Source organism: Triturus cristatus, chromosome 4_2 (genome assembly GCF_964204655.1).
Source record: "Triturus cristatus chromosome 4_2, aTriCri1.1, whole genome shotgun sequence".
Taxonomy (NCBI): Eukaryota; Metazoa; Chordata; class Amphibia; order Caudata; family Salamandridae; genus Triturus; species Triturus cristatus.
The window spans coordinates 784,157,680-784,179,085 of record NC_140586.1 but is presented as its reverse complement, the minus strand read 5'-3'; the positions used below and the strand labels follow the sequence as shown (position 1 = coordinate 784,179,085).

Genomic DNA, 21,406 nt, shown 5'->3' with positions numbered 1-21,406 from the left:
CATAGATAAACCCCAGATCATCTGGTGCCAACGTGTAAACTTACCCTGGGAATAGTCTTATGTCCTCTTACTGAGCATATGTAGTACCACATGCCTGTCCCATCATTGTCCATCTCCCCACTATACACATGTACAGCATTGACTTCCACTAAGGCCTAATGTATGGGACACCTTCAACTTCCCACACTGAGTGCATGTGCATCTCATCTACCCTAAGAAGTAACAAATGTACCATCAGTTGCACCTCACGTCCATGTATATACGACCCCGAAGTCTTCCCCATGTGTTCATATGTAAATATCAGACCCCCAGATGCCTACATGATATACTGCCCTAATGTCCCCACATTCACATCATACCCACTTATCCTGAACTCCCTCATCCCGCCCAAGAATGCCCTTGTAGACCCATAGCTTGCTCACGTGTTCATGAGAATACATGTAGGATCCGCATTCACTTTTGATATCACATGTGAGTCAAAACATTTGTGCAGCTCTGCTACCCTACTCCGCTCCCATTGCTTGCCCTTTCTTTATGTTCCCACGTCATACTAGCCATACCCTTTTATCTCGTGTAGTACGAGCCTAAGATGAACGAAATTTGTATCGAAGTCAATTCTAACTCCAGTTTCAGTGTATTAGAAAAGTTGTTTTGAAGTTTCTTAACTTCTACTCCTAATGCATCAACAGTGTTTGCTACCTCGGGATGAGAGAAGAGTAAACAAATGACAACCTAGCAACCTTCTAAGTCACCTAAAAATTGGGGTGATTTAAAATATACCCTTCACCAACTTTAGAGTGCCTCATAGTATGTTTATGAGTTTTTCATAGTGAATCACTAATAATGCTTTCTGGGTGCCTTGCCAGTGTATCTGCTGGCATTGCCATGGAGGGGTGTAGCCAACCCCGTGCTTCCTGCCACTTCTCGTGCATTCCCGCTATTAATGGCATTTTCTTGACACCCATTTTGCAGCGTACTGTTTCAGAGGTGCATGAATTTTGAATTAAAATATGTATAGTGTACAAAGGTGTTGGAACCCTTTTTTTATGAACCCTGCAGCCTGTTTTTTCACAGCCCTCACAGTTGCAAGGTATGCTTCGCCCACAGGTCATTGCTGACTTGTATGAAGGTGTGAAACGGCCACGTTGTTCCCACAGCCTTTTGAAATGCAATCCTTTGATGGCAAAGATTTTGGGCTTGATGTCCCTGGCCACATCTCTGGCCATGGGGTGAGAGTGTGGGAGTTTATGGCATTAAGACCCAAAAATAGAAAATGTTTGAACTACGGAAACCCTTCCCACCCCTCTGTCCCTTTTACGGCCCACAGTGGCACCCAAGTCCACTAGGGATGTGTTCAAATCTTGGTCCATCCAGGAGTTCGTGTCCTAAGATTGCTGGACGTACATGTCTTCGAAGGGGAGTTGTGTCCACGCTCCATTGGTCCAAGGCAGACTGTTATGTGGGCCCGTAATACCCATTTCTTTTAGGTACTCTCATTTATAGAGTAAAAGGACCAGAGAAGGGAGTTGTTAGCAATGAACCTGGAAGAGATTCATCTCAGATTTAAATCGCATATTTTGTGGAAAACATCTGTAATCTAAATCTGACATTAATTTCTTCCAAGCAAATATAGAAATGTACTTCCCAGGAATGTATGCAGTGGGCATTTAATGTTACGGCCAGCCCCCTCAAATCTACCCACCAGCTCCACTCTTCAGGCCCATTTATACTTGTTTTTTCAGTCACGGCTTTGACATACTCACTGACAGATCTTTTACCTAACGTGGTGCATGAAAGTGAACCAACATCTGGTCAAGATGTGCTCTTTCGTGTCATCCGGTGCCCAGAACTACAATAGTGCTTATTTTATTTATAAGTATATTTACACATATATTTAACTGTAGTTTTTCAATCTCAGGTCTTGCACATGGAAAGTGATCTGGGAATTTTATGTCAGAGCACTTCTGGAACAACAAACACTAGATGCATGGTGTATGAATGTTGCAGCCAGGGAAACGGGTGCATGCACCAGAAGTCTAGCCACAGCAGGGGATGGGAGGTTTCAGGTCAGGCATGTTTACCAAGCGCATCATATTTTATGCTCTAGTGACAAAAATACGGCAAACCACTGTAACCCTACCCCTACTGTTAACCCTAAACTTGACCCCATTTAGAGCCGTCACCTAATTTCAAATTTTCCTATTTTAATTAATGTCACATTGCCATTTAAATAGTATTTGAAACATAGCGATGATTTACATTGCTTCAATGGTATATGTTATTTTTAATTTCATCATAACCTGCTATAAATATAAATGTGTGCATTTCATCATTTTGGATTTATCATTATGTTACTTCTTTATTATGTTTTTTCACGTAATGCCAAAGAGGCTCAGCCTTCACGTGATGCTAATGTTGCCTTACACTGTAATCTCGCACCAGATATTAGCAGCTCGGAAGTTAGTTGGTGGTCTAACACTTGGGGCTTGATTTAGCCTTGAGAGGGGAGCAGTGACCCACAGGGCGACAGAGTCTGCACGCTGCAGCCTCTAATGCCTGACTGATCTGGAAACAAAATTCACCCTGGCAACAATGTTCAAACCTGCTCCACAGTGCACGAGGGGGTATGGTTGGGTCCTGGCAGCAAGCCCTTATCTGAAAGCATCCTCCATAATCTGCAGTCTGCTGGGGAAATACCAGGGTGTCAGAAGGGTCAGTCCGGCGTCGGTCTAAAATGATTTATCATCATTGAATTTCTGCACCCGTGTAACCTGAGCACTTTAATTCACATATAATCTAAATTACTCTTGATTAGCATTGTGCGCCTGCGCTCTAGCAGCGTGGTTTGGTTTCTGTTCATTTTGTGCTGATCTGCGGCCTTGGCTGGCTTTCAGCTGACCAGTTAACATCTCCAGGCGGGCAGCAGCTGAAGGCCTGATAAAGTAAACAATAGCCAGGCTGGAGAGGGCCTTGGTTCGGCTTCCTGTGCCCTGGCCTCGGTCGTGTACAGTTCTGTATAATCTGGTGCCAATGAAAGGCCGGCAGCGCAGGGCGGATGTCCTGGCACAGCCTGCAGGAAGGGCCCTCCCACCAACAGAAACACCTGCATGTTACACTACAGAGAGCCCACTGTACATGCCCTTGGCAGGCCCGTCAATGAGGCCGTTTCCTATATTTCTCGGTTCACTCGAGCGTGGGTTTTGTTGCATACTTCCGTTGCTACAATCTGAGGTTAATGAGCGCTTGTTTGGCAGAAATGTCCACATTGCTTTCAGTCTGGGAAAGTTCAATGAGTGATTTATTTATTTAGAGGCTTTGTTATAAAGCGCACTAAGTGTCTCCTTCGGTTGGTCTAGATCTGTAGATAGAGCACAGGATATGAGATGCTGGAAAGAACACAGGATATGAAATGCTGGAAAGGAGCAAATCCCCAGCAAGCAGTGGTGTTGGGCCCTATTCAGGGATGCGATGCAGGCACCTGCACCCCCTACGGCGCAGGTGGGCTTCGACCCTTTAGGGGGCCCCTTTCAGTCCAAGGCTTTGGGATACCTATGGGATATGAAAGTATCAGGGGCCCATCATCGCATTCTGCAGAGCGGCTCCATCACTTTGCCTCACATCACCGATCCCATTCAGATGCTATTCCAACACTTTGGCATGGGGTTTAGTTGAAGGCACGCTGCAGCAGTTCATTCCTCAGGAGTTTCCAGGTTGGAAGGCTCTCTGATGTGCGGGACAACTCCACACCTAGACGTGTTTCTGTGCCCCAGCAAGGTGCCAGGTGAGATTTGGAATTATTCTGAGGCTAAGAAGAAATCTAAAGTGCATCTTGGCTCCTTTGCTAAGGCATAGACATGCGCAACATGTCTACATGAGCCCCAGCGAGGAGCCAGATGCTGGGGCTCGGATAGAAAAAATCAAAATAATTTCTGGTTAGTTGCTGACGTGTAGATGTGTGTCTGAGCCCCAGTAAGGAGACAGGTGCTGTTTGGATTATTTTGTACTTAAGAAAAAAATAACTAGCATCTGGATCCTTGCCAAGGTGCAAAACTCTGTGTCTGTACCCCAAGGAGGAGGCAGACTCTGTTTCGATTTATTTTTTGCTAAAGAAATTCTCTTGGTAAGAGAAGTTCTGGGAGACAAACACGGAAACATGAATATGATTCAATAAGTAGGAATTGGAAGAGGAACGATTAAAAACAGTCCTGGTCCAGGGGATAAACTAGGAACATACATAATCCACCCCTTTCCAATCCCCACCTCCAGGCTTGTTTCTTCTGTTGGTGGGGTAGTAGGAATGGTGGGAGGGAGGGGGTAAGGGTCTAGGCTGCTTCTCCCACCTTCTCTCCTACCTCCTTCCCACCTCCTTCCCTCCCATCAACCCAAAAAAGTGTCTCAAGCTGGTGGGCCTGGCTAGGAAGGAACTGGGGCCATTAGTATCTGCCATTAGCCTTTACTGTTGCTCCACCCATGGATGGGTGCCGTCATGGGTGTAGAATGTAAACAGTGACATATATACACGTCATATGGGCATCCTAGTCACACCTTTTTATGTTTATATACATCATTAGGGCACTGAATGGGTTAAATTGCAAGCATACACACTCGGCCAAAGCCTCAAATACAAATCTCAACTGTACATTGATCTCTGCTTTCCAGACACTCCACCTGGGAGGCACTTCATTCTCAGTACAGTTTGCTGAGCTATGCATCTCAGCACTGGCAGGTACCCAGAGGATGGACAACCTTGATCTCAGATGCACCATAAAACCTTGGCTCCTCCCACCATCATTTCAAGAAACTCAACTTGTGGTCAGTTCAATTTTCCATTGATTAAGCTTCTGATTTCTGCATGATTATGTTAAAGATGTAACCAAATGTTACCATAAGGAATAGACTGGACATCTTCAGCCCCTGCTGAATTACTATGAACTTGGAGACAGATAGCACTCTGGACCCTGAACTGATGTCTCCAGAGGATGATGTTGGCCTGCACCACCACTCCTTCCCCTAAATGAGGATGCACCATGACTTGGCAAGGGGGATGACTCCAGGTCTGAAAAACAATGACATCCAGCTCAATGATCCATGAGAGGTAGAAATGTAGCACTCTAGCAGAGATATTCAAGAATGCTAAAGTTTAAATACCACATATGCCTGTCCATGGGGCAAAAGCGGAGGGCTAGCTTTCACTCTACCTGTATCAGTTACTTTTGGGTCGTTATATGTTACCGTGTTAACTTATCTAAAATCTGGCTTTGTTGCCTACTTTCCCATTACCTAAGTCAGGCACTGAGAAAATACAAAACTCCTAGGATGAATGGTAGATTAAGCCACCTACATTTGCCCAAACGTTTCTCTCAACGCTCTTGCTGCTCCCAGTTGGGCTCATTTAACATCATTGACTTGGTCCTTAACATAAACCTCTGTCTTGCTTCAATTGTATCAGGGCCTGAGACTGCTTGAACACCTTACCAACTTCGGTCTAGAGGTCACTGCCTTCTCAGTTGTATTCTGTGACTACCATCCACACACGTCCTCATGTTTAACTGAATATAATGCACACCTACATCTATTTAGACTTTAGTGTCTTCTTGACTGAGCTCATCATTTTCTGTCCAAAAATGTTAACGCTATCTTATCAGTCTAAAGATGAAGTGCCTACTCGGGATCTGGTGCGATGTTGTCCCCAAGAATTAATGAGAAAATGTGCTTCTAAGTAGATTAGAGTTTATTCAGCAAAATTAGATACAATTTTATTCAGCACATTAAGTAACATCATCATTTAAATAAGCCGCCTTGAGACAAGATATCAGTTTAAAACCATGAAAATGTATTAGAAGGTTAAGTTCATTACATAAGGCAAAATATGGTTAGTCTAGAAAAATCTGGCAACATCCATGATAAATCATATACAGGGAATTAGCATAAGGCTCATAAATCAGTTGTCAATAATAGATAAAGCTGGTATTTACAATTATAAATGCAGCATGAGACTAAGGGGCCGATTATGATGTCGGGCGGAATTGCTTCCGTCCTACACCGTCTCGTAAACAGGACCGACCGACCTCCGGTGGGTGGTCCAGACTGCCAGAATTGGATGCGACCGAACACTGTTCAGTCGCATTCCTACATTTCCTGTATGGGAGCATGTGTTACGGCCGTAAACCGGCCGTAGTACATGCTCCCACAGGGATATGGGAGGTGGTGTTAATTCCTGCACCCCATGGCAGGCATCAGTGTGCTTGCCACGGGGTGCAGGGATTAACAAGGGGGCACCATAGGCAGGGCCGGACTGGGAACCAAAACCGGCCCTGGCAAAGTGCTCGGCGGCCCCACTCCCCCCTCCCGCCGGGGGTTGGTGGTGCCACCGAGCTCTTAGCCAGAGACGGTTTTCGGACGATTTTGTTACAGGGCCGATTTTGCAGCTATGCTGCAAAAACGGCCCTGTAACAAAAACGGCCCCCAGGGGCCCAAAACCGCCCCCCACTCGTGCGGCGCACCGGGGGTTTGCCCGGTGCCTGCTACGGCCAGTCCGGCCCTGACCATAGGTGCCCCCTCTGCCCCAACTGAAGGTTGTGCACACAAGGGGGCCCTGCTAGGGGCCCCCGAACAAGCTTTGACAGGGTTTGCATGTCAGAAAGGCCGGCAGGGCAACCCTGCCGGAAACCGTGCATCCTAATCCCAAAGGCGGAAAGACTGACCATTGGGATTACAGGCCGGCCTCTGACTGGCTGATGGGCTCTTTGAGCCCCTCGGAAGCCAGCCGATAGGAATTGAAATTGACGATGGCAGTCGTAAAGCCTACAACCAAAACTCGGAGGCTTTCCGACCTCCATCGTAATAAGCCCCTATGTGTCTATCTCAAGAAGAGTTTTCAAATCCAGAGTGTGCAACAGACCATTGTAAATCTGTTCTCTACAAATCAGGAAAACAACAATTAGCAAAATTAGCCCCCTTTTATAGGAAAATACACAGTAAAAAGCATACAGTCAGCATTAGGTAAGCAAAATGTTAGTCTCAGCGAATCTCATTTCGGAACAAAATGCAACAATACCTAATACATACCCTAAGAGTTACTAAACCTATTACATCTCAACAATGTTTTAGTGCACATTTTGCTGCGTATGGAGAAAGAAGAAATGAAAACGTAGTCATGTTTAAGATGGAGTTTGGGCCTAGTTTAGCCAATTTAGGCAAAACACAATTCTCTAAAATAGAGCAAATCTGTATCATATGTAAATCCTTCATGCAACTCATTAATCACGATTTATTAATTATAAATTTGCTCTAACAAGAACCTCGACCTAACATTACCTGGACTTTCGTCTTCAGGATATGAGGGTTTGATATACTAGAACCCACATCTAGCTCTTACGTATTCCACTTGGACTGCAGTAGTTAATTGACCAGACTTTAAAGAGCCATATAGTGGGTTGCTGAAATGTACATATCAAAACCTCTTTTTTTTCTCCCTTAGCCTCTATTGGCCATGTGTGCAGCATCCTTGTGCATGACCTTGTGCATGCATTAAAGCCTCACACACAACATCAAACAATCTCTCCCTTCTTCACTTTCCAACCAGACACTCTTCCAAAGAAGCATGCATCCTCCGGCGTGCAATCAATCAGGCAAGATGACAACACTATGAGACCATACTGGTGGTAGATGTATGTTATACAAGGACCAACAGACAATAACAATTTTCCTTGCGATGCACCTTCACAAAAAGATCAGTAAGACTTTGCGACAAAACAGTAGCACCTTTACAGCAGTCTGTAGAAATACACCAAACCTATTTTATTTCTAGCCACAAATCCATCTCCGCAGTCCTTTCCTCAACTGCCACTGTTACATTATAACACTTGTTTCCCAACATTCCCGAACCTGCTAACATGAGAATACACTCAGTCACCGAAGGATCTGCCAACCAAACATAGTTCACACCAACACATGCTTCTAGTCAACATACACAAGCACCAGCATGCATTAGAGAGTGATGTAGCGAGTCGCACGTGTAGCAGAAACACACAACAGAAATGACAATGACATACCGACCACCCCTAAAAAGAAATCTTTCAGGACTTTTATGAAACATTTGGTCATTGTCTTTTCTCACGAGTTCACTAAACTGGATTTACTGTGACCAAAAACATGCTGTCCCAAACCTGAACCTGAACCCAGTACAATGAGGAGTGTCTTAAACTTGAAACAAATCTACCTTTATTCTGTCCTGAAATAATGTTAAGTATGTTCCTCCTTTCCTGTTCCACAAACTGGAGACACAAAAGTGTAGTCTATGATACTCGGTCTTTGAGATGTGAAAATGCTGACTGTGGGCTGCTCCCTTCCATTCTCCCTCCTCATTGACCAATTATGGTCAAGCAATCGCTGACTTGCATGCTCTCACTCCTACTTTGCTCTGCGTCACTGTATTCATACAGGGGCTGTGGAAGCCAAGAGGTGTGGTGGGTATGTAGCAGGATCTAGAGCAAGTGACTTAAGAACCTGGTCTCCTTTTACATCGCATGCATTTACAATGCGTGCGATTACAACGTGGTCATTTCTACGACCACGTTGTTACATCGCAGTACCATTACAACGCACTATAATTTACAATTTCAACTTCAGTGTGTGCTACAATAGGGAAGGTGTTGGAATAGTAAGTTATACTATTCCTTAGTTTAGAGCGCCCCTTACAGCAAGTCGTTGTAACGGTACTGCGATGTAACAACGCGGTCGTTATAACAACCGTGTTGTAATCGCATGAGATGTGATGGCGGTTTCCCAATGGCAAGATTTGACGATAGGTGTGACTAGCAGATTGCCACCTAGAATTCGTCATCGGCTGCGAGTATATGTGTGAAGATACAGAAACAAAGGCTTAAGGCTGCCTCGCAGAGGTTGTGAGAGTTGAAACTGATGATTGTGAGCATCTTTCGTCTGGGAACTCCCTTAAATATTATTGTCTAATTATTGTTTCATCTGGCACCGTGGTATTCAGATGGCGAGGAAGCTCTGGAAAGGAAGTTAGAGCTAAGAAATCCTTAGCATGTAGATCAAGAACCGTTTGCTCTGTAGGACCGGTCTGAATTTGTGATGATCATTGTCAAAGAGTGAAGGAACATCTCTTTTGTCCTTGATTTTACCTTTGTGGGTCAGTCTGGGTTGACAGCGTGCTGCCACATATTTTACTTGGCTATTTATTTTAAAAGAGATATTAGTTTAGTTCTTGATTTCCTTGATGCAGACTCATTGTTTATTTAGCACCACTTCCTCTGCCCCATTTAAGGGTCTTTATTGGGCAGAAGTTGTGTCCTTTAAAAAAAAGTGATTGCCCTACACACAGCTGCGATAATTTTGTTTATTTATCCAGCTACCTAAGCTTGATCTTTTGAGGGCACCCACATGAACTTGTAATGCTATTAAAGTGACTTAGATAATTAGATAATGTATAGACTTTTTCTCTGGAAGCAGCACAGATGCAAGTAGGGCTTTTATTAACCTATATGGATATTAAGGTTTGGCTTGATGGTGTAACTGTCACCTGACCTTTTAACCTACACCAATATTATTCTACTGTTCTTTACTTCCACACAAATACATATCCATTCCCATGCTGTCTACTTGTAATGTTTCATATTATCATACGACATCCCTTTAAAGCCAGACCATTTGGCATTACCAATGCTTGTCAGTAATATTTTTCTCACCAGAGGCCGAATGGAAAGAGGTGGCCAGATGAATATGCTGTTGTTCAAAACTGATTGGCAGTCGTTATTCAAAACTGGAATGCGGGCTCTATTATTGGTCAATTACTATCTTGTCACTACGCGGGGGAACAGGCAATGTTTATCTAGTTATGTTTCATGAAAACGGTCTTATTCTGGTCGTCTGAACCGAAGCAGTCTGACTTGTTTACGATAGGCTTGCTGTGTGCCTGATGCCCATTACAGCAAGGTTCTCTTCTGCATCAACTTTCAGCAAACCATTCTCCTTGGATACTGCGGAGCAGTACATGGACAGATTGCACACAGGCCATTGAATGTTTTATTTTTAAATTTTAGAAAAAGTCTGTGGATACAATTTTTTTTTTTAATTGTATGTTTTCAGAAGCACTTTTGTGGACTTCTCCATTCAATTTTCTGCCTGGCCCGCCGCAAAAAATATATCTTTAAAAAAGAAACAACAGAGGTGAAGTCAATGGAGGAGCGGGTAGGTGGCCCGAGCTGCTGGAAGCAGTGGGGGGTGGGCATGGACACAAGGGGAGAGCAACACAAGGGCGAAGGGATAAGCACAAGAGGGAGACAGCAACACGGGAGAGGGCGACAGCAAAAGGGACCACGCCGGGCGAAGAGAAAGAGAGCAGCACAATGGAGAGAGTAGATCAGAACAGGGGCAGGTATTTGGCAGGCGATAGGGAGGAGAAGACACAAAAAGGAGAGAGCTGGAAAACAGATGCATTCTGGTGCAGTGCTTAACTAAAGAGGAAACGTAGTTCCCTAGAAGTGAGCAGTGGAAGTCAACCAGTAAAGACAATGGTAAAGAGGTTATATTCCAGGGGAGGAACAAACACAAGATGGACAAGGAAAGCTGTCAAATAAGAAGCAACCAAATGACAATAGTGCCAATAAACACAATCACTGGTAAGCAATGGGTGGGATATACGAACTTGTAAACTCTTGGAAAGCCCACAGTAGGTCTTTAGCTACCAGGCAGCTTGCACTGTCTGGTTGGCTTGCCTTAACAAGAATTAGACTGCTTAGGCATAATAATAGATCCAAATGAACCTCCAGTAGCATTTCCAATTCTAATACACCTGGTATTGGAACTATTGGTGATACTTTAAACATAGTTTCAAATAGAATGACTATGCATATACTTAAACTGGACTTACAGCTTGAGGAATTGAATAACATTTCTTCTACATATCTCTCTCTCACCAGGCATGACCAGTCACTGGAAAAGTCTCCTTTAGCAAATTATTTTGTTACTTTCGTTTGTATTTTTGGAGTCGTTGATGACTCCAAACATAGTCTAAGCATTTACAGGCCGGGAGCTTATGACAAAGCATCCACTGTGTTAACCCCCAATACAGACCCAAATTCTTCTGCTTGACGTCCTGCATGCTGTTGATAATTGAATGATAAACTAGCCTTCTTAGGCATAAAGTGTGTTTGTAGACTACTAAGCTTGCTTGCCTCCACTTTCCGCAGTAAACTAAAAATACTTATGTCTCTATCTGCAATCAAATGATTTTTGACAAACGTAATGTTTTGTGCTAATGCAGAGCAGTGTTTACTCAATGCAATGTCTTACCGAGAAATGCTTAATTGGAATAGTAAGTATAGTAGGTACTTGATCTCAATACTGCAGAAATATGAATTTACTTTGTAGGAATTCATATATTCTACAACTGGCAAAGAAAATTGATCCCTTCTTAATGGAATTAAATTCTATATTATATTACATTTTAACATAGATGATGTTGTAGATCAAATTCGAAATACTACCACGCTTGATTTTGAAAACACTTAATGCAAAAGCACTCATAATGACCTAGGCTATTAATAATGTTAGTTTCTTTGATTGATAAACCAGAAAATATGTCACATTTCAGGCTTCTTCTTGAAGCTTATTTCACCAACTTTCTCTTTGTAGAGAATTTCCTAATGAACTTTCTTTTGATCAAGCTAACTAAAGATTCTAGTACAATAGTGACTTACATTTTTATGCATGATTTCAGATGACACAAAACAAAACTTAATTTCAGCATTCAGGACTAATCAATTCATTGACCAAAATGAAAGGTTTATAAATTAACCTATTAAAAAAGGTTGAAGAAACTCAAAACGTTAAAACCAAGGTTGGAGCCATCAAAAGCAATGAAATATGAAAGAAAAATATGCCCATAAACAAGGTGAAATCCGTGTCTATTGTTTGTGAATATAGGCAAATATTAAGCAGTTTAGGATAATTCTTCAAGTTCCCTCACCAGTGATTATTCAGTAGCCCTGCCCATTTAGCATAAAAGTGTTAGAGCAAATGAGTAGATCTAACCCCATGGAAGTTCAAATTATACAGCCACAAGCTTAAGTAAAAAGGTTGGAACCAAACATAGAAGACAGACAAAGGACAGGAAAGGGAATCATTAGAAATGGAATTGAATTAAAAATATTTATTAAGCACCCATTACAATTAAATAATACAACTAAAGTGGATTAAACCTCAAAAGCACAGTGTATTTCTCAGGTATGAATATAAACGGAAACCAAAAGATTACACACTGAATCCACTAGCCCCCAAATATTTGGTTCATTCATAAGGCAACTTGTTACCCACTTATGATTATAGCCATTATATCCTAGCCAGAGGAAATCTCATATATTTGCTGACCAGTGTGGAAATTACAAACTTTAAGAAGACATTCATACCACTCAGGTTCTACTTTCTCATGGTCATAAGGTAAGTGACATTACTAGCATTACCTGGGTTGGCCAGATTAAGTGTACCAAACTTTTTCAGTTTATAGAAAAAGTGGATGTACAAGGGATCTTAGCAGAGAACACTTTAATATCAAAGCATCCAATAAAGGTAACAGTGGTGAATAACGAGCTAGTTCAAGACTGAGGCTACAAAATTTGTTAGGCCATATGCCCCAAGTACAAATAATATTGATATCTTAATTAGTGATGCCAATTAAACAGATACAACAAGAGTAGTAAAAAAATGTATTCGCCGCCCAACCCCTATGCCCCCCACCCCTGGTATACTCCACATTTGAGGCTGGAAAGAGGTTGGCTGATCAATGCCCTTATGCAGTGAGTGAGCTAGGCATTCTCTTCAACCTGGCCACCATTGATCACACTGACAATCTTCATAATAAACTCATCAAAGCAAAAGGGAATCTAGAACACACACTTTGTAATGTGTGAACTGTGCTTGGTCCATTATTATGGGACATTGAAAGTTTATGGAGAAACTTCAAATTTGGTGGCGCTGATTGAACAAAGTTTTCAAAGCGTGGCACATAAATTGTCTTTAATACACATGAAGTATAGATTTTATTGCAATTCAATAATGTGTAACTTTTGAAAGCTTAGCCAAGGAAGGAACTACGGGCATGCTCAGCGATTGCCTAACTATGCTTGTGGCAACAACTCTAAACTGTCAGGGCTGTGTTATACCCACAGCTTTGGATTCACTTTTAATTTTTAAAATGTGTCTTCCAATTACTTAGCTATGTATGGGGAACATAGTATTGGTGAGTATTTACTTCTCTCCAATAAATGTATCTACACACACAGTTGATTATGCACTGCAATAACATTAAGATATACTTCATACTTACCCTACACCCATAGTCATCACCTGTGCAGATGATCTCCTCCTCATGGAAACCACTTTTATCAGATTTCAAATGCTTTTAGGCACATTATAAGAAGACAATCAACTCACCTTTCTGTAAATAAACATCTCCAAGACTAAAATAATGGATTTCTCTATGTCAATATGTAGTTTTGTTTGGTTCATCAACAATGTAAAAATTTAAAATGTCAAGGAATACCATTATCTTGAGCTAATAATCAACATGATGTTGAACTGGCAATCAAATGTTGTGTACATGTAATTTGTGTTTTGAAGTCGCTAATGACACCAAACATGTTCTATTCATTTATGGAGGCATGGCTACTGGAGAAGCAACCACTGACCACCAAAATGGATACAATTATTCTGCTTGGAGTCCTGCATTTCGAGGACGATTGAACAGTAAGCTAGACCGATTAGGAAAACATTGTGTCTGTAAACTACTTAGCTTGCATACCTCCACCTACTGCAGTAAATTACAAATACGGCTTTATCTGCAATCAAGTGATTTTTGGCATATGTATGTCTTGTGCTAAAGCAGAGCAGTGTTTGCTCAATGCGACACCTTCTGAAGGAATGTTGAATAGTAATAACAATTACGGTGTGCACTTATAATCTATATTGCAGAAATATGAGTTTGCTTTGTAGGAATTGTGTTCCTTTAACTAGCAAAGAAAGTTGAGCCCTCCATAAAATAATTATTTGGACTAGCCGTTCAGAACAGACCCATGTATGCTAGCAGATAACCACTATACATATTACTCCAATTAATCATATAACACATGTAAACAATCATATTTATCACCAAATTGACAAACAAAAGTTAAATGGGTTATCTACTATTCCACCGGAAACATGTCCCTGTTCTTCAGTTTGGAGGATCTTGGAGTAAGTTCCTAAAGTCAGACAGAGCTTGCCGACTATGTGGTCTTTAAGCCAAAATCGGTGACCTTTTTTCTGTATCTACCCAAAGGCTTATTTCTCTTTCAGTTAAACTTCTGAGGCTCATGAGAGATAGCTGTCTATTTCTTGGGAAGTACTAATAGAATATTCAGAGAGATTAGAATTTCATACATCTGGCCACTAAAGAACTGCTAAACTAAAAATGAATCAAGATTAGATTATTCGCAATATGAATATGCTTTCAGCTTTGTTTCAATATTGAATGTAATATAACCAGACATATTTGTTTGGTAGACCATATGCAAGACAGATTTTTAATAAATGATTAAGATTGCACTTTATATATTTACACAGTGTTAGCAGCTCTTAGGTATTTCCCTGTGCAGTTAATTTGAGAGAAACTGCGAGACAAATTGCACCTGGGAAATTAATTCCTAAAATCAGGTTACAATTTACATGTATTGAGCTGCTATCCAGATAGTTATGCTGCATTGTATGGTATTAAGTGGTTATCCCAGTACATTGCTTAAGGAGATCTAAGATGCTTCGAGGCACCTCAGATCTCCAGTGATTTACAGAACAGATTTAGTGCCTTTGGAAGGTGCTGGACTGACACCATGTGTCACTGGAGTCCGCTGAGCAGTGTGGGGGGGATCTCCCAAAGCAGCTTCTACATTACTCAGGCATGAAGATGGTACTTCTTCTTGGTGTTTTTACAGGCACTGTTAATTGTGATGGTACTTTGATGTCATGATGAAGGCCGTTTTTAAATGACAATCCTTTTAGAAGGATCTTTTCAGCCACAAACCACTACAACCTTCAGGTGTTCCTACCAGTGGCGGCTCCTCTGCAGTGGCGGAGGAGGGTAGCCCCACTGCCTGGCTCAGAGTCAGCAAATGTAAAATAAAACGATGTTCTTGCATCATTTATTTTACATTTGCCGGCTTTAAGCTAGCGGTGTTGAGAGGGGCGGGCCACAGCATGGGAGGGGGGAGGAGGAGTGCTAGTGCACGTCACTCCCTAAGTGCTCATGTGTGTTTGGCTGGCCGTCTCAGGCCGACCAAAACACACATGCACACATAGGTTTTCTCCAGCCCAGCTGCATTGAGTAGCCAGGCTGGAGAAACCCCACAGACTCCCTGGTATGAGCGGAGCGTCTTTTCTGCACACTTAGACCAATCCCCACACTGCTCTGCAGCACAGGGATTGGACAGAGAGTCTGTTCCAGGGGCAGGAAGAGGAGAGGCGACAAGACACAACACCAGATGTGGCCGGCGGCAAAAGGTACGTTTTTAAAAATAATTATTGTATTGTTCATCCCTCCCCCGCGATGTCGCTTGCATGGCCCTCACCACCCTTTGTTTATGGCGGGCCGCCACTGGTTCCTACCGAAAAAGCTATGAATTTAGGGAAAGTTGCCCTAACATACTGGTCGCAAAATGCAGTAACAAATTGTGCACTGACTTTTTGTGACCAGTATTTTATTTTGTGAACCTACCTATGATCTAATAGGCTAGTTCTCAAATAAGAAATCGCAGGGCATCACAGAATGACCTGCCTAATTTATATTCATTAGGCAGGTTACAATTTGCGACCAGCTGTGATTTTTAAAGCAGCTTGACATCCTTAAAAGACCTGGGGCTGCTTTAAAAAAAATAACTTTTCTGTATTGGTAAACTTCAGTCGGATCAGGCAGCGACCCCTAGACCACCTGCTACTCACCCTGAAGCTGGTTGCCCAATTTACAAAGATAAAAGGGTTAATTTCTTACCCCTTTCACTTTGCAAATTAGTTACCACCCCTTCTTGGTAGTCAGAAACTGATTAATCATTTGCAACCAGTCACAAACCATTGATACATATGTTACTGAACCGCAATTTGGAAGAAATGCCCCTAACACACCCCTTCAAATTTCATTTTTGTAATGATTTCTAAAGCCATTTTGCAATTCAGAAAAATCCTTTCTGATTTGCAAAATAGTTATTACATATGTAAAAGAGTTAAAGAGAGAAAAAAAACCTTGGTTCATCTGGCTCTTAATCTCTTTTGTATTCCTAAAAAGCTGTGTCGTGCCTGTCCAACCCGCTCCAGAGCATTCCAGCTTGGGAGGCCTGAGGCTGCGACACCCCTTCCACTTCTGAGAGTCTAACATGCAAGGAGAAAAGGCTGTTCTAGAATTTGCATTTATTTTTATTTGTACACTTGATAATGTTTGTATACTGTATTTTTAATGCTCTCAAGGGTTACCAACAGCTTTATGCCAGTATTATTAGTGCTTTTGGTCTTGTATTCTCTACTTGTCTTTATTACCTGGTAGCGGAAGATGTGGGTTAAACAATATTTCAGGTTCTACAAAGGTATGTTTCTTCAAGTGGGGGTCTCCTTACTGTGGGCCCTGCTGCTGAGCCTGGACCCTCGTAGACTGGTTGCCTAGAGATGGGAATCACAGTCTTGGCATTTATGATCTTGTGGATATTTACTTCAAAGAAACATTTGGGACACATTCCACTTTTGGAATGAGTGGCTGAATGAGGATCACCCATTGTTCTGCTCTAGTAGCTGCATTTTGTGCTTGTTGTAATACAAATTGTAAACAGTGAAGCTAACCCCTGTATTCTTGATGAAACAACATGGATATGCAGATTACTAAAGCAAATTATGATCCCTTAGAGTTGTTTATATACATGTTTCTATATTTTAGGGATCACAAAATGCACCTGATCCAAATTCTTAAGGTAGTGAAATGATTTATAGAATCATCATCTGTGAAGGTATTTTCAAAAGTTGACTGATAGAAGAAGGTCCTATGTGATTATCTTACAGAGACAGAAAAGTGTAAGAAATCAATTCATAAACTTAAATGCGTCAATGTTGAATATTACATATTTTCTTTAGTCGACAGAAATAAAGTTCTGTTGTCCTTTTTCACTCGTAAAATTGTGGATCTTTCTTTTTCTTACAGGCAACTTTTCATCTTTTGTTTACTGGATTAAATAATAGGGACAGGCCTGCCTTAATTTATTTGCAAACTAAGTAGTCATTTTGTGTTTTAGGCTGTGTGTGTGGTGTCAGTGTTAGTAGAAGTACATGTGCTGCAGCTTTATCATCGAGTTAAAAGGAGCTTGGACTTTTCACTTCATAAATAGGGGCAGTTTACACCTATTCATATTCTTATAATTTGTATTTCTAGACTTGGAGTCCAAAATGGATTCCCCAAGGGGAAGGCTAGTGTGCCTAAATCCGGTAACCAAAATCACTGCATAGAAGAGAGTGTGTGTGTACACATTATGCAGAGGAACATTTAAGTATATCAGGGTCTGATTATACGAATTCTTGAATGGATCATCTTTCTATTATGTAGTTCCTGGTACATAGGGGGAGTCAAGTAAGCAACCTCATAGGGAATTTAATGCATTTAATATATTTATAAAGAGGATAACGTCTTCCTAATATTGTAAGAGTTCAGAAATATCACTCACTGTGTCTTCAGCATAACCCTAGTGGCCTCATGCAAATTGTGATCCTAATTGTGCCTTCACTCCGAAGGTAAGCAGCCTTTTCCGTTCAGTAAATCCTAATGACGTCTCTTACCTTCCTTAGAACTAGTATCAGGCAAGTACATAGGTGAGTAAGCCAGGTCTGTGAGTCTGTACGCGGACTACCTCAACCCCAGCTCTCTTTCTGAGATCACTAGTATATAGGCCTTCAAATGCTCCCTGCAGGGAGACTTAGGGCAACTCCTAGCTTGGTATCCAGACTAAGACAGCCCACCTCCAGGTTAGAAGCTTAACTTGTATCGCCATCCTACAGTGAAGACCTGCACGGCAACACTCACTGTCCCAAGAATCAGAGCTTCCTCAGCTCAATACTATATCAAGGTGGGAATGAAAAGCAGAAATAGCCAAAGAGTAGGTGCTTCCAAAGGAAATCTGCACATCAATTGCCAGTTCAGCCTTTTTCTGGCCCATCCAGCAATTAGGCCACCATGTATCTTGCAATGAATCCAGGTGTGCACTTTCCATTCCTCGGACTCCAACATCACTGAATGTGTGAATTTGGTGGCTCCTTAATAGAAGTCTTTCATTTGAACATTCTCACTTTAGACACGAGCTTTCACTCACCGCTCCTACACCTTCAGAATTCAGTACACACCATCAATCAAACCAATGTCTGCATTTATAAGAAATACAAACAAATCTTATGTCTCAGGGAACACCGCACCGGTGTGTCTCCAGAGAGTGCAGAAGCAATTCGCACATGCTGACCCTAGTTCAGCAGCAAACGGACCATTCACTCACTCTCCCTGACTTTCCTGTAAGGAAGAGATCCCTATAGCCGCCTACTAATAAGTCCACTTCTAGTCCGATTTACAGGGTGCTTTGAGTTGGCTGCAGTTAAATATAACGGGAAGAAAATCATGCCTTCCACAACACTTCAGGTCATGATGCTTTTGGGTGATGTAAAATGTAAATGACCAAATACATGGATGTTGCACTCCTCTGACCTTTAATTACTGCTTCAGTAGATACCAGAGTGCAGAGAAGCCATTCCAAGTACTTAAAAAAAATATAGTGTTCCATTCAAGATTTCTTGGAACTTTTTAGGGTGCGCCAGGTCACAAAGTCAATTTTTAAAGACACGCCAACGACCTCTGGTTTTCTTGGCGGTTATTGTTACATGCCAATATTAAAAATAAATGATTGCCACAAAGAGACAAAAAATGAGCCTTGGATAAAAATATAATTCAAGACCATCCTTACAAGTTGCTTGCAAATCCTAATTCAGCTGTAGTTTTCGGCTAAATGGGGGTTATAAATTCAGCCAGCAAAACCCATACAGGAAAAGCTTGGTGAAATAAGGAATAGGTAAAGATGCCCTCACTGACTAAACAAATGCAGAAATTAGAGTGCAATATTTGATATCTGTGGTTAATCTATCATTCTGAAGATGCAGACTTGTAATGGTACAGTAATACTTCACCCAGTATTTTACCAACTGTGTAGTATTTCTGAATCATTCAACCGAGGCCCTAAGACTTTATTCAGGCATCGCTTTGAGAAAGAAGTACATAATACTGGTCCATCGTTGATGTATTAATATGTGATTCTACCCTTAATTCATTATCCCACTTTTACCATATATCTTCTAGGGTGTAAACTGATCTTCTCAGCCAGAGGTGTTTCTTCTTCCTTGGACCGAGTCTCTTCTGACCATCTGGCAGTGTTGTGGCTGTCCAGGACCAGTATGGCGCTGTGCTTGACACAAGTTTTCAACAAAGATAAAACATTTCGTCCTCGAAAGAAATTTGAGCCAGGGACTCAGCGCTTTGAACTCTACAAAAAGGCACAGGCCTCCCTCAAGTCTGGGCTGGACCTAAAGACAGTGGTGCAGCTGCCACCAGGCGAGAATATCAATGACTGGATTGCGGTGCACGTGGTTGACTTCTTTAACAGGATAAACCTTATCTATGGGACGATGTCGGAGTTTTGCACGGATAGAAGCTGCCCTAATATGTCTGGTGGACTGAGGTATGAGTATAGGTGGCAAGATGATCACAAATACAAGAAGCCAACAAAGCTCACAGCACCGCAGTACATGAGTATGCTGATGGACTGGATCGAGAACCTGATAAACAATGAGGACATCTTCCCTACAAGAACCGGTAAGTGCAAATGGGTATTTGTTGCTGCCGTATACATTGATTTTTGATACAGAGTAACATTTAGGGTACCGTACAGAAGGTGTTGCGCTGCTGCCTACCTTACAGGGACTTTACACAATAGAGGATATATATATATATATATATATATATATATATATATATATATATATATATATATATACCTCACAATCCTGTAATCGATTCCACTTACCAACCACACAGGTACGGACCACGGTATGGAGATTTATTAATCCTTTTATTGCAGATTTAAAAGTGCATGTACATAGTTTCTTCCAAGCAAGTACCCAGCCTGATGCGTTTCGACCGCCAAACAGCGGTCTTGATCACATGACGCGCTGGACCTATCAAATCATATATATAGTGACAAACTGAGTACGTGATCCAACAATGCAAATTAGATAAAAAATGAACACTGGAGATCGAAACAATCCTGTTTCCTAAATTCAGCTTAATAGAATAAATATATATACGTATTTATCTATAGATAAATAGATAAAATCTGGTTAATAAATAATAGCATAGTGCTTAAAGAACCATAGCAATCCAAAATATATTCTACGGCAATATTTGATCATCCTGTACAACTCATTTAATATATCTCTAAAATGCTATTGTTGAGTACAAGTACAAAAAGTGCAAACGTGAAAGTGCTCAGTGTCAATATTAAATATATAGCAGCATATAACAGAAGTCTTTCATTTATCCTCATTATAAAAAGCCTGTGCAAAATTAGCAATTCATTTCTAATATGAAACTTCCACAGTACAAGCATGCTTTCATGAGCAATGAATGGGAAATGTAGCCACTTAATGAAATTACATGCAGAATAGATCAAATAATGAGGCAAAAAAATCTCTCCAAACCAATAGTGGACCAGTGTCCATACTGTATTACAAACAAATTGACGCAATGATAAGAACTGGCCAAAACTCCGTAAAACCCTGTAATCTGGAGAAGCCCAGATACAACTAAGTAAAACAGAGAGCTAACCAGATAAAACCATTATGTTGCCCGTTTATATCCTCACCGATTAAGAATTATGCATAAATATAGCAGCTATAGTTTTACAGTACTTATGTTTCAAACAGATAAGTAAAAAATTGATTAACATAACATTAAATACAATATAAGAATTTAAGACGCTAAAAACCGGGACATCTCCCACTAAAACCAGGTAAAACTAGGCAAACCTAGAATAAAACCCAGCCACAGCAGAAAATAAAACCCGTTATGCAGTGTCATAAAACCCTCAGAATGAAATACAAGCACCCATGGCTGTCACATTGACTATAAAAAGTTATGGAAATCTTCACCGGTGTTGAGGCCATTCAGTATTTTAGTATCTAGTAAAATGATAAACTCCGATTCCAGTTGTCTCAGCCTTTTTTCCCCATTTCCCCCCCCCCTGCTACATTTGGGTACTGAACTTATGACATAGTATCTGAGGTCATT

At 41.4% G+C, this 21,406-nt stretch overlaps 1 protein-coding gene across 4 annotated transcripts in view; it reads left to right on the top strand.

Moving 5' to 3' along the window:
- MOB3C (MOB kinase activator 3C) overlaps positions 1-21,406 on the top strand; it is a 213,647-nt gene that overhangs the window by 74,247 nt on the left and 117,994 nt on the right. For all 4 annotated transcript variants that reach the window (XM_085602711.1, XM_085602713.1, XM_085602712.1 and 1 more), the window contains exon 2: positions 19,421-19,933. In XM_085602711.1, the coding sequence (XP_085458837.1) occupies positions 19,421-19,933 (513 nt within the window). The remainder of the gene's footprint in view (positions 1-19,420; positions 19,934-21,406) is intronic.